The sequence below is a fragment of the Electrophorus electricus genome, chromosome 8 (assembly GCF_013358815.1).
Source record: "Electrophorus electricus isolate fEleEle1 chromosome 8, fEleEle1.pri, whole genome shotgun sequence".
NCBI lineage: Eukaryota > Metazoa > Chordata > Actinopteri > Gymnotiformes > Gymnotidae > Electrophorus > Electrophorus electricus.
Window position 1 is genome coordinate 25,498,125 of NC_049542.1, and position 16,430 is coordinate 25,514,554.

The 16,430-nt window shown below is 38.8% G+C and overlaps 2 protein-coding genes across 7 annotated transcripts; one reads left to right on the forward strand and one right to left on the reverse strand.

Annotated features, from left to right (window-relative positions):
- Positions 1 to 63: 63 nt before the first annotated feature.
- rfx5 (regulatory factor X, 5) lies at positions 64 to 10,592 on the reverse strand. 5 transcript variants are annotated; one of them, XM_027018940.2, is made up of 10 exons: positions 10,549 to 10,592; positions 8,905 to 9,008; positions 8,655 to 8,688; positions 8,476 to 8,558; positions 7,948 to 8,067; positions 7,568 to 7,684; positions 6,998 to 7,076; positions 6,314 to 6,512; positions 6,120 to 6,214; positions 64 to 5,993 (listed from the first exon to the last, which is right to left on the reverse strand). In XM_027018940.2, the coding sequence occupies exons 2-10, from the start codon at positions 8,994 to 8,996 to the stop codon at positions 5,007 to 5,009; spliced, it is 1,806 nt and encodes a 601-aa protein (XP_026874741.2). In that variant the 5' UTR covers positions 8,997 to 9,008; positions 10,549 to 10,592; the 3' UTR covers positions 64 to 5,006. The 5 variants fall into 5 exon arrangements, with proteins under 5 accessions (XP_026874741.2, XP_026874744.2, XP_026874743.2 ...); XM_027018943.2 differs by having other exon boundaries at positions 7,948 to 8,064; positions 10,486 to 10,573; XM_027018942.2 differs by having other exon boundaries at positions 64 to 5,990; positions 10,486 to 10,573.
- Positions 10,593 to 12,817: 2,225 nt separating this feature from the next.
- Positions 12,818 to 16,257, forward strand: mrpl24 (mitochondrial ribosomal protein L24). Of its 2 annotated transcripts, none has more exons than XM_027018958.2 (6): positions 12,818 to 12,988; positions 13,638 to 13,841; positions 14,204 to 14,299; positions 15,407 to 15,510; positions 15,745 to 15,875; positions 15,988 to 16,257. In XM_027018958.2, exons 2-6 carry the CDS (start codon positions 13,659 to 13,661, stop codon positions 16,122 to 16,124), a joined length of 651 nt encoding a protein of 216 aa, XP_026874759.1. In that variant the 5' UTR covers positions 12,818 to 12,988; positions 13,638 to 13,658; the 3' UTR covers positions 16,125 to 16,257. The 2 variants fall into 2 exon arrangements, with proteins under 2 accessions (XP_026874759.1, XP_026874760.1); XM_027018959.2 differs by having other exon boundaries at positions 12,847 to 12,867.
- The last annotated feature ends 173 nt before the right edge of the window (positions 16,258 to 16,430 follow it).

Here is a 16,430-nt window from a genome sequence, read left to right on the forward strand (position 1 = left end):
GAATTAAAGATGAGAGCATTAAAAATTCTCAGGACATGATAGATTGGTGCATATTGGTTACACAAAACATGCATGGGGTCAGCGCAGAAACACCCGCAACAGTGCTCAGTTTACTTTAAACATGAAACAGCACAAAAAACGCAACATGTAAAGCTCACAGCGTATCATTGACATTTTGACAAATCAACATTTACCGCATATAAAACTTAAATTGTCCAAAAAGAGAATAAATAGCACAGAGGCAAAGCAAATCACACATCTGAATTGAACAATACATGATACTAGCAGGAAAGGAGCTCTTTGTGATAATGTCAACAAAATGGGTTGGGACCATATTTACCATACATATGTTGTTTCAGTGTACGGTTGTGTTGGTCTATAGGCAGGGGCAACAGGTTTTTTTTTTTGAAAGCCGTGGTCTAATAAAAGCTCACAAGTTTAATCCTGATTTTGCAAATAAAAAAAAATGTTTTCAGAGCACGTTGGCGTGTATGAGGCACAATATACTAAACTTCACATGCTTTTGTCATTAAAAAAAATTTAATTTGGCCATGAAACCACAAGATATATTTAAGGACCTTTGATAAGATTCATGAAATGGCAAAAATGTTTTCATATTACATTTGTATCTAAACAAATGTTTCTAAACAAATCTGATGTTTTATTTTCAGTGAGTCCTTTATGTTGAGATGTTGAAGTTTAAGAGTTTTTTTTTTTTCCTGGCTTTAGAGGTATTTCACTACTGCTTCTTGTATAACTCATATGCTGGTGTGACCAGGACTGGGGAAAGGGGGGTAGTGGCTTCTCTGTGTTCACCTCTGCTTCTCACATTAAGTTAAGCTGTCAAGCCTAGATGTTTCCAATTATCTCCGTGGTCCTTCATCATACTGTACAACAAACAACTAAAACAATTAAAATTTCTGTAGTACATGGCAATATAAGCCTATCCTCTCCCTGACCCCATTACAGACCATCCGCTCATCTGCCATAGATTTACATGCAGTACTCTGCTGTCTTCTTGCCATATACCACCTCTTACAGAACAGTTCATGTTCTACAGTACCCTTCTCTGCCACAACCTCCCTGGGACCCTGTCCGCCAGCCACTGAGTTCTGTCATATCTGACTGACCCAGCCATCACCTTCTGTCAGCACTCTGATCCCTCTGCCAGTCTTACATGACTGACTGCTGACCTCTCATGACCATGCACACCTGAACTCAATTTGCCATGATTTCATGCAACATAAAGTTTTGGACATCTTTAGTTCACAGTCAGAACGGCCACCAACCCGATTTTTTAGTTTATTTAACTTGCCTGACTGCAACAGTAGTTTCTCACCATCTTCTAACTTTGACTCTCTACAATCTAAACATTACTGCTTCGTGTTAATAGGGTCCCCTTATCTTTGTCATTCCTCAACCCTGACTTTTTCCACTTTGGTGTGTCCACAAAGGACCATAAGAACACTGAAGTCACGGGGTAAAAACAATGTCTATACAACGAGAAGGTACTGATTGGCCAAAGTTTGGGTGTTGCTAGTAACCACTGTAAACAGCTGACTAGAAGATGCCCTGTGCTGGTGTTTTGTGATGTTACCCTCCTCTCTCCTCCTTAGCTACTACCAAATCATTTTGCTATACTCAGTAATCCCTTCTTTCACAGTTTGTAGGTATGGAATATATCATGATAGCATATGTGGTCAAGATGTCAGTAAACAGCCTCAGGAAGAAAACCTATTCCTGACTTGTAAATTTGTCTTATTTTGGAACCCTTTTAAAGCTTTCTTTGAACACATCAGTTTGTATTGTAGTTGCATGAAGGAAAGAAATGTAACTTACTACTGTTAAAAATAACTACAGACATAATAGTCCAAGTGTCAGTAATGAACAAATTAATCATAGTAGCAATGTGATAGAGACAAAACAAACAAACAAAAAAAAAACCCCAACAAGTTTAATACTGAAGTCTAAACATTTTTTAACCTCATTTTTGCTTCATGAACCTCAACATGTTAAGTACTGGTAAAAGAAAGCAGCTTGCCTTTGTGTTTTACATCTTATGCAGATGTTTAGAAAATTTAGTTGACTTTATGAAAAATTAGCACCTTGAAGAAGTATATGATGCAGTTCATGTCTGGGCAGCGATAAATCAAATTACTGCATACTACAATCATATGTAAACCCGTTTTCTTTCTTTCGAGCACCAGAACTCCTACAATCATAAACCCGCCATGTAATCACATTCTGTAAATGTTTTTGGAGCTTTAATAATATATTATCATCTGTTTTATTTCCGTTATTATTGTTTCTAAATAAGTAACCATTTTAACCTTGTCAATATGGACAGACTAGTGAACTAAATTCTTCCAAAGTAGTTTCTCTAAACTATATTTAAAATTTTACTTTGCCAGTTGTGTATTTCTGGCTCTCGTTCCAGTTTTTCCACACTTGAAAACTGGAACAGGAAGTAAAATGCAGGTGCGCTGTATCACAGACCTCTATGAGGCTGTTCCATACCAGTGCTCGTTACATACTATTAATTTCTTCATAATAAACTGTTTAAATGGACAAATTCCTATTACTTTACCTTTCAGAGATCATCACTGCATCAAATTACTGCATCCACATTACCATTTCAATATCAAAGGAAGAATAAATCATCAACAATTACACTGGTATCCCAAATTTAGAGTTGACTTTAAAATCACATTGCACAACCTTGTAGGCGCTTTAATGTAGTAACATTGGTGGTAGTGGCCAAAACCGTGACATTTTGAAAATGTTAATAAAAAGCTGAATCCATTTACAATGGTAGAGAAGTCCTCTGGCATCAGCTGCAATAAACACTGAATATGAGATCATCCACTGAAGCTTAATCCACCTCAGATTAAAGGAATCATTTCAGATTGATAATCCAATGCATCATATTTTAACTACACTCAACTGAAACAAACACCTGCAGATGAAGGTTCAGTTTGTGTTAAAACTATACCTGCCAAGATGCTCAATAGCAGTTTTTATTTTTTCCTTTCTCCAATTTAGAAAAAACAGGAATTTTTACATTTTGTGCATATCAGATGCATTACCCAAATAAAGTACATCTACACATTTTAATATTGCTAAATATAAATTTTTATATATTTATATATTAATTGTATTGATATGCATCCTATTAGTAAGGAAAACAGGCCTAATTAGAATAATTTAACTAGGAGACATTAGATCAATTTATTAGCTAATCCAGCACTTCTAGTCATTCATAATTCATTGCATTAGCTTCCCTCAATAGTTAATCTGATTGTGTACATAGCTGCCTTTTCTTAAGGACTTCACTGCAAGCACTTAGCACAAATTACATTACACTTCTGCACAGGCCCCCCAAGTTCAATGGCCAGGGAAAGAGGATTTAGGTTTTTTTTGTTTGAATTGGAACTGGGCAATCTGGCAGAGTCGTCAAATAAGAGCCAAGTACCCCACAGTGAATGTGCGTCTTAGCACATGGTAAATGAACACTTCTACCGTGTCTTAGTTAATCCTCTGCCCTCATCTGCCCTTTAAGTTCATTGCAGTTTAGTTTATCTTGTTACACAACCTTATTATTACTAGCATTAATATTATTAAATCCAACACTGGTCTTGGGCCAGACCATGTTTGCTTTTACTGAGGTTCACAGATAAATTATTTACATTGTAAGTGCTAATGTTTTTGGACAACAGACTGCAAGAGATTCCCCAAATCTGTCAACTGGACCGTATGATTTAAAATCAACTTCTGAAGTCTGACTTTTTTGGCAATTAACTATATATCCTTTGATCTAGAGATCATTTTTTATCTTTGTAATTTCCATTAAAAGAAATAACATCTAAAAGAACACAACAGAGGGGGGAAAACCCCCATCCAGCCATTGAGAGGAGAAAGGGAGAAATAAGCTCTCAGAACCCTGAAGTTACAAACCCGTAATTCCACTCCATGTCATCTAAACAACTAGGAAAACACAAAGCAGCCCCTAAAGGTCATCATTCTTAACCATAAAGACAAACATGCAAAGACTGTTATGGTGTCAAAAGGCCATGTGTCCTCCTGTGGCTCTCATGGTATCACCGCGGCATTGTTCATTAGCACTGACTGTGCCATCTTATCATATGATTGTGCCCACTCCCATCCCTCCAAACAGTCATATGATCTCTATACCACACAGCACAACTGACCTAGACTGACAGTGTCATTTATAAGTCAAGTTTGATAACTTCTTGGCATATTTCTGTTATTTTGTTATTTATCAGTATACTTCGATAAATTCGTTGTATGTTTCCACAACACTTTGCACTAAAAGAGTGTTAAACACCCACCTTCTTTCCCTTTTTTCATATTCAGTTGGATCCTGTCCAGAATTGTGCCAATGTCTTTTATAAAAGACATTACAAAATCTCATATGGTCACCAGGAAATCACTTATTCTCTGTTTAAAGGAGACCAGCAGGGACATTAATCCACTGCATTGATGATTCCATAGTTTTAATGCTAGCCTAGTACAGCCTGGAACTCCAGAGCTTTCACCTTCTTCATTCTGCTTGATTCAGTCTGTTTAAACCCTTCTGGGTGTGGCATAAGGCTCTTGGCAGTGGAAGATTAACAGAATTTAGCAAAAGATGGTTAGACCTGTCATGCAATTTCTGTACCTAGTACTGATGCCTGTCATTACTAATCAACTCATCAGAGGAGACAGGCGAGCATACTTAGTGCCCTGCGGGGGGAGCAGACAGAAATCAAGCCAGACAGCGTGAAGGCCCTGGAGCTTTCGGACAGTGGCATACGAGGCTACTTTAACAAAGAGACACAGTGGAACAACTGCAGTCCAAACTCAACCGTAACATGACAGCTCAGTTTTGACGTGCTTGGATGCAAGTCACTGAAGACACACTGAAAAGGCAACACACACCAAGGCGCACAGGCCACAGACCCTCATGGAAGTTAGAGGTCGGTCATTGGAGGCCATGGCTGCTCTCACTACAGGCCCTCAGGCTGCGGGCCCTCCCCAGCTCGGGGGCCAAACATAGTGGCTGCAGTGAGCAAGGGGTCAACGTGGGGCTCCACTGGAGTGAGAGTGATCTCCACCTCTCCTCGGTCTTCATGTAAAGTGGCCGGAGGCAGGTGCGAGGTGGTGGTCTGAGTGGCGGGCAGGTCAGTGGGCCGCCCCTCGCGTGATAGTGGTGCCCGCTGGATGACCATAGCGCGGCTGACCTCGTACGTGGGCTGGCCATCGCCCTGCAAGAGCAAGATGGGCCTGGTCTCAGGAGGGGCGTCAGCAGCAGGCTGGCACTTCACCATTACACCCCTGCACTCTGTGTCCGCCACCTCCTGTGGGGAAAGGAGCAGGCTGCGCTGGTCCTGCAAGACGATCTCCATCACCTGTGATGACGGGGCAGGCATTGTGGATGAAAGCGCCTTCTGGATCACGCCTCTGGTAAGTAGGGTGGGGTTGGGGCCCTGAGTCACTACTGCTGTTGTTGCTGTAGTTGCTGCCAGTTCTTCGGGCCGGGGCTTTCTGGGCCGACCTCGTTTCCGTTTTAGAGGCGGAGCAGGGGCAGCGGTGGCTGTTCCTGGCCGCGCAGGAACAGCAGGTGTGTCAAAGCCCCTTTTGGGCGGTGCTGTCCGGGCTCTCTGGACCACCGGTGTCGGAGCGGCGGAGGTGGAGGCCGTGACCGAGGTGTTCTTGTCAGGGTAGGAGAGGATCATCACCGGGACCATGGGAACAGTCATCTTGACGCTGCTGGAGTCATTTGGTGTGAAAGCTGGGGGGGATGAGTGCATGGAGAGCTGGGATTTATCCTGAACGGAGCCGTCTTTTGGAAGCAGTGGGTGCAGCTTCTTCATCAGGGCCTCCACCTGCTGGTCCCGGCACCCAGGCCGTGATGGATCCATCACTTTGGCAGGTTTGTCACTCTGTGGCAGCTTATTAGGTGACCCCTGCTCTGTGCCATCTTTGTCTTTCTGCTTTAGAAACAGCCAACGGATACGTTTATTTGCAATATGTTAAATAGACAGAGACCTTCATGCTACTTTTCCCTGCAATGACATTCAAGTCCCACCATCTTCTGCCGTTACACTGGTGTGTAATACCTTAGCATCTTGGCTACTGCTGTCTTCCTCAGCTCCGCCTGCTCTGGGTGTCACTGGGGTCTTTTTGATCACCTTATGTGGTTTTGCTGGACCTCCTGTGATGTGATGTGACACCAGATTTCAGAGTCACTGTCACGTTCACCGTTAGCAAAATGATCAGTAGATATGTACAAACACTCCATCCCCCCACGTACCAGCCAGTGCAGCAGAGGTGACCAGCTCGGCCTGGCTGCATCGTGGGTTCACGATGTGCTCCTGGACGAGGAAGCGCGCGATCTCCACTACGGTGTCGAAGGAGCGTTTGAGAATCTTCTGGGCCCAGTCACAGATCAGCTCGCACGCTGCCTCTGTCACCTCCTGCTTGTACGTCTGCACCAGCTCTGTCAGTTCTGACTGCAGGGAAACGCATTCGTGCACAGAGCTACTATTAGCAAAAAGAGGGTGAAGCTCTATATAAGAAAATACAATAATACAAAAATATCCAAACGATTTAAACTTAGTATAAAACTGTTACATTTGGTTTTATGTTATTTGGCAGAAATGAACATGATAAAGAAGTGAAAACAACCAATATGCAAACTGGCCAATACAATCTGTGCAACTGTTGTTTGTTTTTGCAATATAACAAAACTAGTTACATTTATTTAGAAATATTATTAATATAATAAATATATTTTATATTAATAATTAGAAAAGCATTTATTTTATAGCAGTATGTATTATAAGGAAATGTGATTGCTGTTTGCCAGGTTCAGAAGTTAGACACCTTTGAATCTAAATTACTCAGCCCACATCCCATTGTGCCTGAACACGTAACTGAACTTGTGCAACTTTGTGGTGAAAAACAGCTCTGTGAGATGTTAGAAGAGGGGTCATACCGGGTCATTCTTAAGGTCCAGATTGGGTAATAACGGCATATTTAAAACCGTCTTCCTTCTGATTCCACTGTAGCAATATGTGTCACCAATAGGGTCAAGGAAGAGCACTTAAGACACTCTGCAGTCAAATTCAATTAATTACAGCTGAATCTGATATATCATGTAAATACAGGCAAACTGCTACAGCTACTTACACGTCAGCCTTCAAGAACCCATAATGCAACTATAATGGCAGCCATGAATCAAGGCCTTTATGACCAGATGACATAACATTTGTTATAAGGTATACTTAGACCTTGTAATCACAGCCATACAAAATACAGCTGAAACAAAAATGGTAAACAATGAATTCTGAAATTGTTCTTCAGTTTGCTTTTTCTGAGTGCTTGGGTTGATTATTGGTTTGTTTGCTTTTGGTCATTAATCATGAATCTCAGATGAGTCATTTTACCTCCATGTTAATGACGTCATTAGAACACAACTTCAGTGACAATATTGTTATTGTATATATTTGGATCTATAGCTAGAAAGTGTTTTTCTGAGTGAGAATCAGAGACTGCTGAAGGATATTTGGACTGTCCTCTGCCCCCCAGCCTCCGGGCTTTGATATTTGGGAAGATGTCTCTGATAATCTTGCCAAAGTTTGCAGCACTCAAAGGCCTTTGCTGCAGGTTTTCACAGTGCTTCCTGGAAGGTTGAAAACAACACTTAAAGACTTCTAATCCTGGTCCTGGGGTACGCATGCTCTGCACATGACCTACTCCAATATAACCAACCCAGCAATAAAAATATCATAGTTTGTTAAAGACCTGGAACAATTTCTACTCTGTTTTAGGTGGACACAAAATATTTAACTGATTATTCCTGCACCTTCACATACCTCCCCATAAACACAATAATCATATGTTAACTGCATATAGGGCATATGAAAAACTGAATGCATATATCACCGGTATGTCTCGTAAACATCTTGCTTGGGTAGGCAGGTGTCAGCATGTTCCTCCAGGTGACTTCGAATCCAACTGCAGGTGTGTAGCTGGTCGGCCGTATTGACCGAATTGGAATCACTACTACACAAAATAAAACTAACATTACACTTACAGTATTTGGCACAAGTACCTATCCAGAACAACCTATTAGTATTATTGTACATGCACTCCCTTGGAATCAAACCCATGATCTTAGGGCTTGGTGCTTTCTCCAAAATAATATGGAGCATAAGTAATTATAATGAACAACTTTTGTTAACATTTAAAAAGTGTAACTATTAACCCAAGGATAATTACAACTACAGCATTTAGCTGACACCTTTATCCAAAGCAACTTACTATTATGACAACAATTATGATAAATACAACTTTACTTTGCTCAGGGGCCTAACAGTGGCAAATTGGCAGTGGTGGGGTTTGAACCAGCAACCTTCTGAACTACCACTGCTTATCACATTGGCAGCTCAGTATAACTGTGTTTAATCTCACCTCTTCTCTCCTACACTTGGACTTGAGGGCAGCTGCAAGTAAAGGTAGAGCTTGTCGTTGTCTGAGAACTGCTGTACATCTCTCTGAGGAGGCACATAAGGGAAGGAGTAAGATTTATCACAACAGAGCCACTAGGGAAGGCAGAGTTTTGTTACCAGTTTACTTACCAGACTACTTACCAAAATAGTGTCCACTTTATTCTGCACTGACTTACTGTGGAAAAAGACCCAAAAATTAAAACACAAATGTTGGAATTTAATATAATGTATATATATAAAATGTACTGTAATAACCATGTAACTATCTCTTTATATAATAGATGGACAATGAACAGAACTTCATTGAAACTACAGTGAAACCCACTGATTTTAACTGTCATACACATTCAGTCAAAAAAAAAAAAAAGAAAGAAAGAAAAAGATGACTTACGAAATGTTGCTCTTCAGCTTCTGGAGCAGCATGCTGGGCTCTGTGTCCCCCTCCCCAGATGAGGTGTCTGTCTTTAATCGGTCTTCCATCATGGGCTAACCACACTGCAGGGACAAACCACATTCAGGACCCTCTAGACTTAGAGCTTTGGGATTTAATTTTTTGAAGTGTTATGCTTCTCATAAGCAACTGTGCAAATCCATACTTCAATTTGTGCTACATCTTTTGTAACATGAAATATGAATGACCAAAATGAACCACTGCAACAGATTGGAGTCTTATGTGCAACAATAACTCTTAGGCTAAATTATTCTTAGTATGTTTTTTGGCTTTTTATATATTTATCCTAAATAAGAATGACACTTTGCCATTTAAGCCATGTGTATGGTTGCACACCACAAACACTTTATTTCCACTAAGGTATTCTCTGTCATTATACAGAGAGCAAATAAAATATTTGTTCTCTCTTTCTATCTTTTTCCCTTTCCTGATCCGACTCTAACACTTAGGCCTGTGGTGCAAATACTATTTAATTGTATGTCTAAATAAGGTCTATGGGATGTGGGGTACTAGTTCAACCATACCATAAATCTATTTGTATTTTTAAGCTATTTTTACAAATATACAAGATCGAACGGATTGACAGGAGGGGGGAAAACAACTTCGAATGAGAAAAATAAACAGAGTACAGTTAATTAGTGTCTAATTGAGGCTCTCATTAGCGTAACAAGTTTTCCCATTCACAAAATACAGCCAGACGGAGCTGCTGTAAGATCAACCGCCAAGCAACTACTATACCGAAAGGATAGAAAGGCTTGCTATTGCCATGGCTCAGCCAATCCAACACACACACCCCACGGATATTAGATAGCCACAACATCCGTGGTCTTAGCCGGTTAGTGAGCGCCAGGTCTAAACTGACAAACGGCAGCTAGCTACTTAGCCACACAGCTAGTTCACGCGTCAAAATATTAAAGTCCTACACCGTTCCGTTTGTCACATAGCTAGCTAAGCTAGCTATCGTCAAACCAGTTCATACACATACACACACACACACACACACACACACGATAGTCATGCTACCCCGTAATATACACATACTGTTTCCAAAACCGCTTGGTTAAAGACCAAGTCCTTCGTACCTCCTTTGTGAACGTAGCTGAGTGATTAACGCTACAGTTCACGCACGACACACGTGCGGTGTCTAGTCGTGTTCTTTGCATGAGCAGAGAATCGCGCGCAACGTTCCATGTCAGCTGGCTAACGCCGTTAGGCCGACAGACGTTGCTAAACTATGCTAGAGAGAAGGCAGACGAATAGCTACGTTTCCGCCGTTTACAAACGTCGTGTAGTTGGTTATTATAAGTACACATTCGTGTAATTTATTTGCCAAAAAAGATATAAATAATGCAACGGTAACTGACGGCACATGCCTTATCGTAAGTAAAGACAGACAGCTAGCTGGTTATGGCCCTGCTGCTAGCTAGCTAGTTAGCTACGTTGACAAACCATAAACAGGAAAAATATATTAGGAAAATGTAATAAATTTGTCATAAAGCCTCATAATTAATTTAAACTTACATATTTTTCCATCAAGACGCAAAATAACCACACAATTTATTTTTTAAACGAAAAAGAAAGTACCTGAGTCAAATAAACAGCAAAAAATCCCTTCAGATTATTTTGTGATTGGACGACTGTATTATGTCTGCCTAACTACAAAGCAAACGTCACAGCGATTGGTTTGGTCATTACATCTCACTTAGATACAAAATGTACGTTTAGTTTGATTGGATATTTTGTTTATTTTGTAGTAGCGATTTATTTTGGTAGGTGATTTCATACTTTCACAAACCAGTAACTATTGAATAACAAAAACATCACTATCTAAATGTAAATTTTCAAAAGATTACTTTACCACAATATTTTGTGGGTTAAATTGCATACATGAGAAAATATCACTTATTACGAGACTGTAATGAACCATTTAAGAGTACAAGTAGTTCATATAATCTTGTCTTTTGTGTTTTCATAAGATATTGTCCTGCTTAGTTATTTTTAAGCTTCAGAAATGTTATTTGATTACAGTTTAAAATATACCATAGTAATTGGTTATGAACTACTGTCTTGAATAAACACTGTTTAAACCATCACCATATGTAAGTTGTATTATTTCAATTTTTAAACTATCACCATATGGAAGTAGCATTATTTCAGGCTCAGATATAAAAGACTAAAGGCTTACAAATATAAAGGAATACTCATGTGTTAAACCTGTGTTTAAAAAACAGATTATAGTTAGCATTCAATATAGCAAACTAAAATTGTATTGGGGTGTTCCACAGGGCACATTTAACTTCTCTAAATGCTGTATAAAATATATTTTAATGAATACTCTATTATTTAACTTTTTAAAAACAGTGTGTTGTACACTGCCATCTAACTTCAGATAAAATAAATAAATAAACAAAAACAAACACAAAAAACTCAATGGAGGGACATGGCTTATTGATGGTTCAGTACAGATCATTGCAATATGTGTTAAAAGAGGTATTGTTCTCCAATGTCCCACCACATGTATAGCTTCTGAGTTAAACTGTTGCCATTCTGATACATCTAATACTAAAGTTCCATTTAAGCACATTATATATCATCATCCAAATGTGCAGCATAGAAAAAAATACTTTGAGTTCACCGGGGGAACACAGAGGCACAAATATTATTCTCTTTCTGACAGTTATTGAAACCATATCAAATATCCTTACAAGGATAATTATATGAAAGCATTAAAGAGAATGTTTGTGAAATTATGGAGAATGCTCTAATTTCACAAAGGCAGTGGTGTGGCAGAACAGAATATCTGAAAGAAAAATATTTCTGTATCAATGTCATGATATAGTACTTAAAGTCAATCTAGAGAATGAAAGACAGCCTTAACTAATTATACAGTGCATGGTCAGTAGTCACATTAGTCTTGGGGAACACTCTTAACCTTGTATGGAAGAGATAAATATTCCATAATCAAACATTTTGGAACAGATCATTTGATACAGTGTGGAAATACGTTAACTGTAGCAGCTCTAAATATCTCCTGTTCTTCCTCAAGCAAACCTTGACAGGTAAAGACAGACACTGCTTAGTAAAGTGTGCTGTGCAAATATCAATACTTCAACTCTGGCACAGAAAACTGCATTTGTGATAACTAATCTATCTGTTAGATGACAAGTAGGAATAGAAATGGTATAAAACACAAAACATACAAGATGATAGTATGTTTGACAAACTGAAGGACAAATATCCTTGGATGAAACATACGAGACATATATCTTTGTAATGTGTGTTTTAAAAGTCAAATATTAAAGAAAGAAATCCTAATATTTCTTCTGGGCTATCTCAGTGGTTAAGGTACTTGTCTTGTAATTGGAAGGTTGCCGGTTCAAGCCCTGGTGCTGCCAAATTGTCACTGTTGGGCTACTGAATAAGACCCTTAACCCACAATTGTTCATGTTGTACTCAGTCATAAATGGTAAAAGCTGGGCCAGTTTTTGAGTTTTTAACAAAATGCCCTAAATTATGTATGTGAAAATCATCTACATTTATATTATGAAGGTAACTGTCTGTTGATTCTTCAGCAAAGACATGCCCAAATCTGGTCCTGTTGATCTACCACACTGCAGAGCCTTATTTTCAAAATAATGTGTTAGATATGAGTTGGGAGTAAACTCTGCAGGGCGGTAAATGACCAGGTCTGGACTTGGGCATCCCTCCTTCAGGTGAAAAGTTCGCGGGAGTTATTGATTCTGGATTCTGGATTATTCTGTCATTGCCATTTTTTTTGGAAAGAAGTTCAAATGAATCTAGGGACTTTTATCTAGAAAGTGACTGGTTACGTACCGGAAACGGAAGAGAATGTTTAGCAATTCATGCCACCATTGCGGGTTCGTGAGGTTGACCCCTACGAATGTATGCATGTATCCGTACGTTTATCTGTCTTAGCTAAGGGTTTTTTAAATAATGCAACAGTATAATCTATAACTTTGTAATTTCCTCTGGTAGCTAAACCTAGCGTTTTTCTGTATTGAAGGTACGTAAAAAATATTTCACGTGTGCGATCGCAGGCTACTGCTAGAGAATCAGATAACTGGGGAAATGACACTTGGGTAAAAGCACAGAGAACTCTAGCTAACATTAATGTACTGTGGCATCTCATGTTTTCAATCTTAGATTAGTCAATTAACTGGGCCACATTTATGTGAAATCTAAGGCTTAAATCAGAAATGGCCTCAAATACCTATGGTGAATTAGCTCCACAGGACATGATCTAATGGTTTGCAGACTCAGTAGTGCGTGTATTAGGCTAGATGTCAGTATATTTTTATAAGTAATTTAGTAACTAAACTTTGCAATGGAAGGGAAAAGCATGGACAGGAAGTCACGATTTCTTACATTTTAATGGTTCCTAAATACTGTTTTATATGATTAAAATGTCTGTTGTTTATTTAGAAAGATGAACAAGCCACCAATTGGCTGCACATACACTGAATGTTTCAGCTGCAGAAAGCATTAGAATCGATGTTGCAGCTGGTGATGATTATGTAAAATGTAAAAAAAGTATTTTATCAGGAAAAACACATGAGTAGTTAGGCATATTGAAATTTATGAACCTCGATTTAAAATTAACTTTCTTGAATTTTGAACTGTTGTCGATCTATCTGTCTATCTGTTTATTTCAGTGGTGACAAATACCGTAAATCATGCGATTGACAGCATTGCTTTCAATGGCGGCAAAAGCTGCCTTTCCCCATGACTATCGATTTGGAACTAACCGCCCGTGGACAGCAGCAGCCAGGAGACTCAACCCACCAGGCAAAAAGAGAAGAAAGGTTTTTGTTGAGCCTATTGCATATGAGGACTGGTCTGTTTTTAGAGGAGATGTGGTAAGAAACGTGACATTAAACTGCTTTTTCCTCATGGGCATTTAACTTTTTGTATTCTTACCGATGCAGGAGTGAAGATTTTAACGTTAATGTGGAACTGTTTAACTCAAGGTGTTTTGTAGTCAGAAGTATTTCTGAATTATTCTAACAAATTAATAAAAGGAAGACAAAACACTTGGAACAGTAAGAGTAGTCACCATAGTTATATAGTTTAACAAGTCATTTGCTTGACTACATTTTTTATATTTTAATGCTGCACTAATCCACAGGACCACTGAAATTGTATTTACTTATTTAACAAAATACTTCTGGCTGATTGGTCTCATTTGATTTGTACTGAAACATGGCTTGTTGCTCCTTAGGTGCAGATTTTGTCCGGAAAAGACAGCGGAAAACAGGGCAAAGTAACTCAGGTGTTCCGACACCGCAACTGGGTCATCGTTGAAGGCCTCAATACGGTAAATATATTACAAAGGAATGCGTTTTTATTTTTTTCACATCCATACAGTGCCTCATTCTTTATTATCTTGCAAATTGCTACAGGTTATATGCATTTTTTTTGTTGTTGTTGTTATTTTTTTAGAAGGTCCCTGGTTTGAACCCAAGAGGCCAGTTTTTCAAAAGCTTTAATCTGTATTCAATTTGTCTGGATAATCAAATCCCATATCTAGGTTCAAACTGAGCTCAGTTATTTTGCCCCAGTTTTACAATCCATTCATGTATTGGATAATGCTGATCCATATACCACCAGATCTATATTTGGAAATCTTTGTATTTTAAATGAACTGCCACCTGCTGGGCAGATATTAGGTCCTTTCGAATAAAAGAAATCGATCATCAAAATAAAGATTTGTATCCTCACAAGCTCCTCATAAGCAGTTACAGGGTATCTGGGCTAGTAAATGTAGCCATTAAGGTGGCATAAGACAACCTTCACCAATGTGTGTGTGTGTGTATATGTATGTATGTATGTATATATATATATATATATATATATATATATATATATATATATGAACTTCACAATAGCATTTACAAATCATGTTGTACCATCATGTTTATTACACTAAATTGGCTTTTATGCAACAAATCCACCTCAAATCCACCTTGCTATGTAGTATCAATGTAATCCTGTTTTTGTATTAAAATGATCAATAATTTAGTTCTGCGTTTTGAATAAACCCAAATGTGGCATTTAATCCTAAATCAAAGATGGACTGGATTACAAAATACAAATAATCAGGATTTTAAAATGTTGATCTGTTTTGAATCTGTTTTTATATATTCTGATTAGAGTTGATCTGATTTCTTTGATTATGCCAATCAAAGTTTAATCTGCTGCTTCTGGTTCAGTTATATCTTAGTAGGATTTTTATATCCTAATATAATCCTGTGATATAATATTTGCAGTCTTTGTCTAATCAATATCAAAATGTAACAAAAAACTCAGGTTTTTAAAAATGTAGTGTCAGGTTTAAAAAGTTTACAAAGTATTTTTTATAAGTGCTCAGTGGGCATGTTAATAGTGATAACACCTTCATTAACTCGGCACTGGTCCTCCACAGCACTATAGGTACATCGGCAGGTCAGGAGATTACAGAGGGACTTACATAGCTAGCGAAGCCCCCATACTCCTGAAAGACATTGCACTCATTGACCCTTCAGACAGGTGGGCATCTGTGACTTCAGCACATACTTCATGTTTTTACATTTTATAACCTGCTGTTGACATAGAAGATGAGGGATGATGAGTGTGTTTTCAGTCTAACATCCCCATGACATCCCATTTATTTTCATTAATAGTTGTGTGTGTGTGTGTGTGTGTGTGTGTGTGTGTGTGTGTGTGTGTGTGTGTGTGTGTGTGTGTGTGTGTGTGTGTGTGCACGCACCCACTGCATCCCAGGAAACCTACAAACACAGAGTGGAGATACACAGAGGAGGGGGAGAAAGTGCGTATTTCGTGCAGAACTGGTCGCATTATTCCCAAACCGGTATTCCAGAGGAAAGACGGAATAATTCCAGAACAGTGGAAAGGTTAATCTGCCAGAGGGAGTGGAATTGACAGCCAGTATTACACAGTGACCAATGGTCTGAATACAAATAAGGGCCCTGGCTCCTTGATCCAGTGTGACATGTTTCTTTACAGACGGACCAAAGGACACATCACCTGATGATGCACTTGCAAAAACGTACATCCCATCACTGAAGTCTCTGGAGGAGGAGATCATGGATAAAATGAACATTCAGGAAGAAAGAAGACACAAAAAGAGCTATTGGTATTGAGAACCATCACCAAATGGGCTGTTTGTTTGTTTTAATTGAACATGAGCTATATAAATGCTGTTCAAACAGGAATGTCTCTCAATTAGTGTGTATGTATGCCATAAAATCACAATAAACAATTTGCCCAACGGTATTATGTTGTGTTGCATTGCTAATTCTGCCAAAAAAAAGTAAATAGAGCTGTTTTTTCATTGCGCTGAGATTCAAATAGCATTCAACACCCCCCCTACTGATTGCAGAAACACTGAAAATGTTGCTTGGTCAGTTAAATTAACTTAGAAACTAGTGTGTGAAAATGTGTCTGAT

Coding starts and splice junctions, on each gene's coding strand:
- mrpl24 (XM_027018958.2), top strand. CDS start 13,659: ATGCGATTGACAGCATTGCTTTCAATGGCGGCAAAAGCTGCCTTTCCC. Junction 15,511..15,744: donor CTCATTGACCCTTCAGACAG/GTGGGCATCTGT, acceptor ACTGCATCCCAG/GAAACCTACAAACACAGAGT. Junction 15,876..15,987: donor AATTCCAGAACAGTGGAAAG/GTTAATCTGCCA, acceptor GTTTCTTTACAG/ACGGACCAAAGGACACATCA.
- rfx5 (XM_027018940.2), bottom strand. CDS start 8,996: ATGATGGAAGACCGATTAAAGACAGACACCTCATCTGGGGAGGGGGAC. Junction 8,689..8,904: donor AAGCTGAAGAGCAACATTTC/GTAAGTCATCTT, acceptor CTTTTTCCACAG/TAAGTCAGTGCAGAATAAAG. Junction 7,077..7,567: donor GGGGGCAGAGGACAGTCCAA/ATATCCTTCAGC, acceptor TATTGGTGACAC/ATATTGCTACAGTGGAATCA.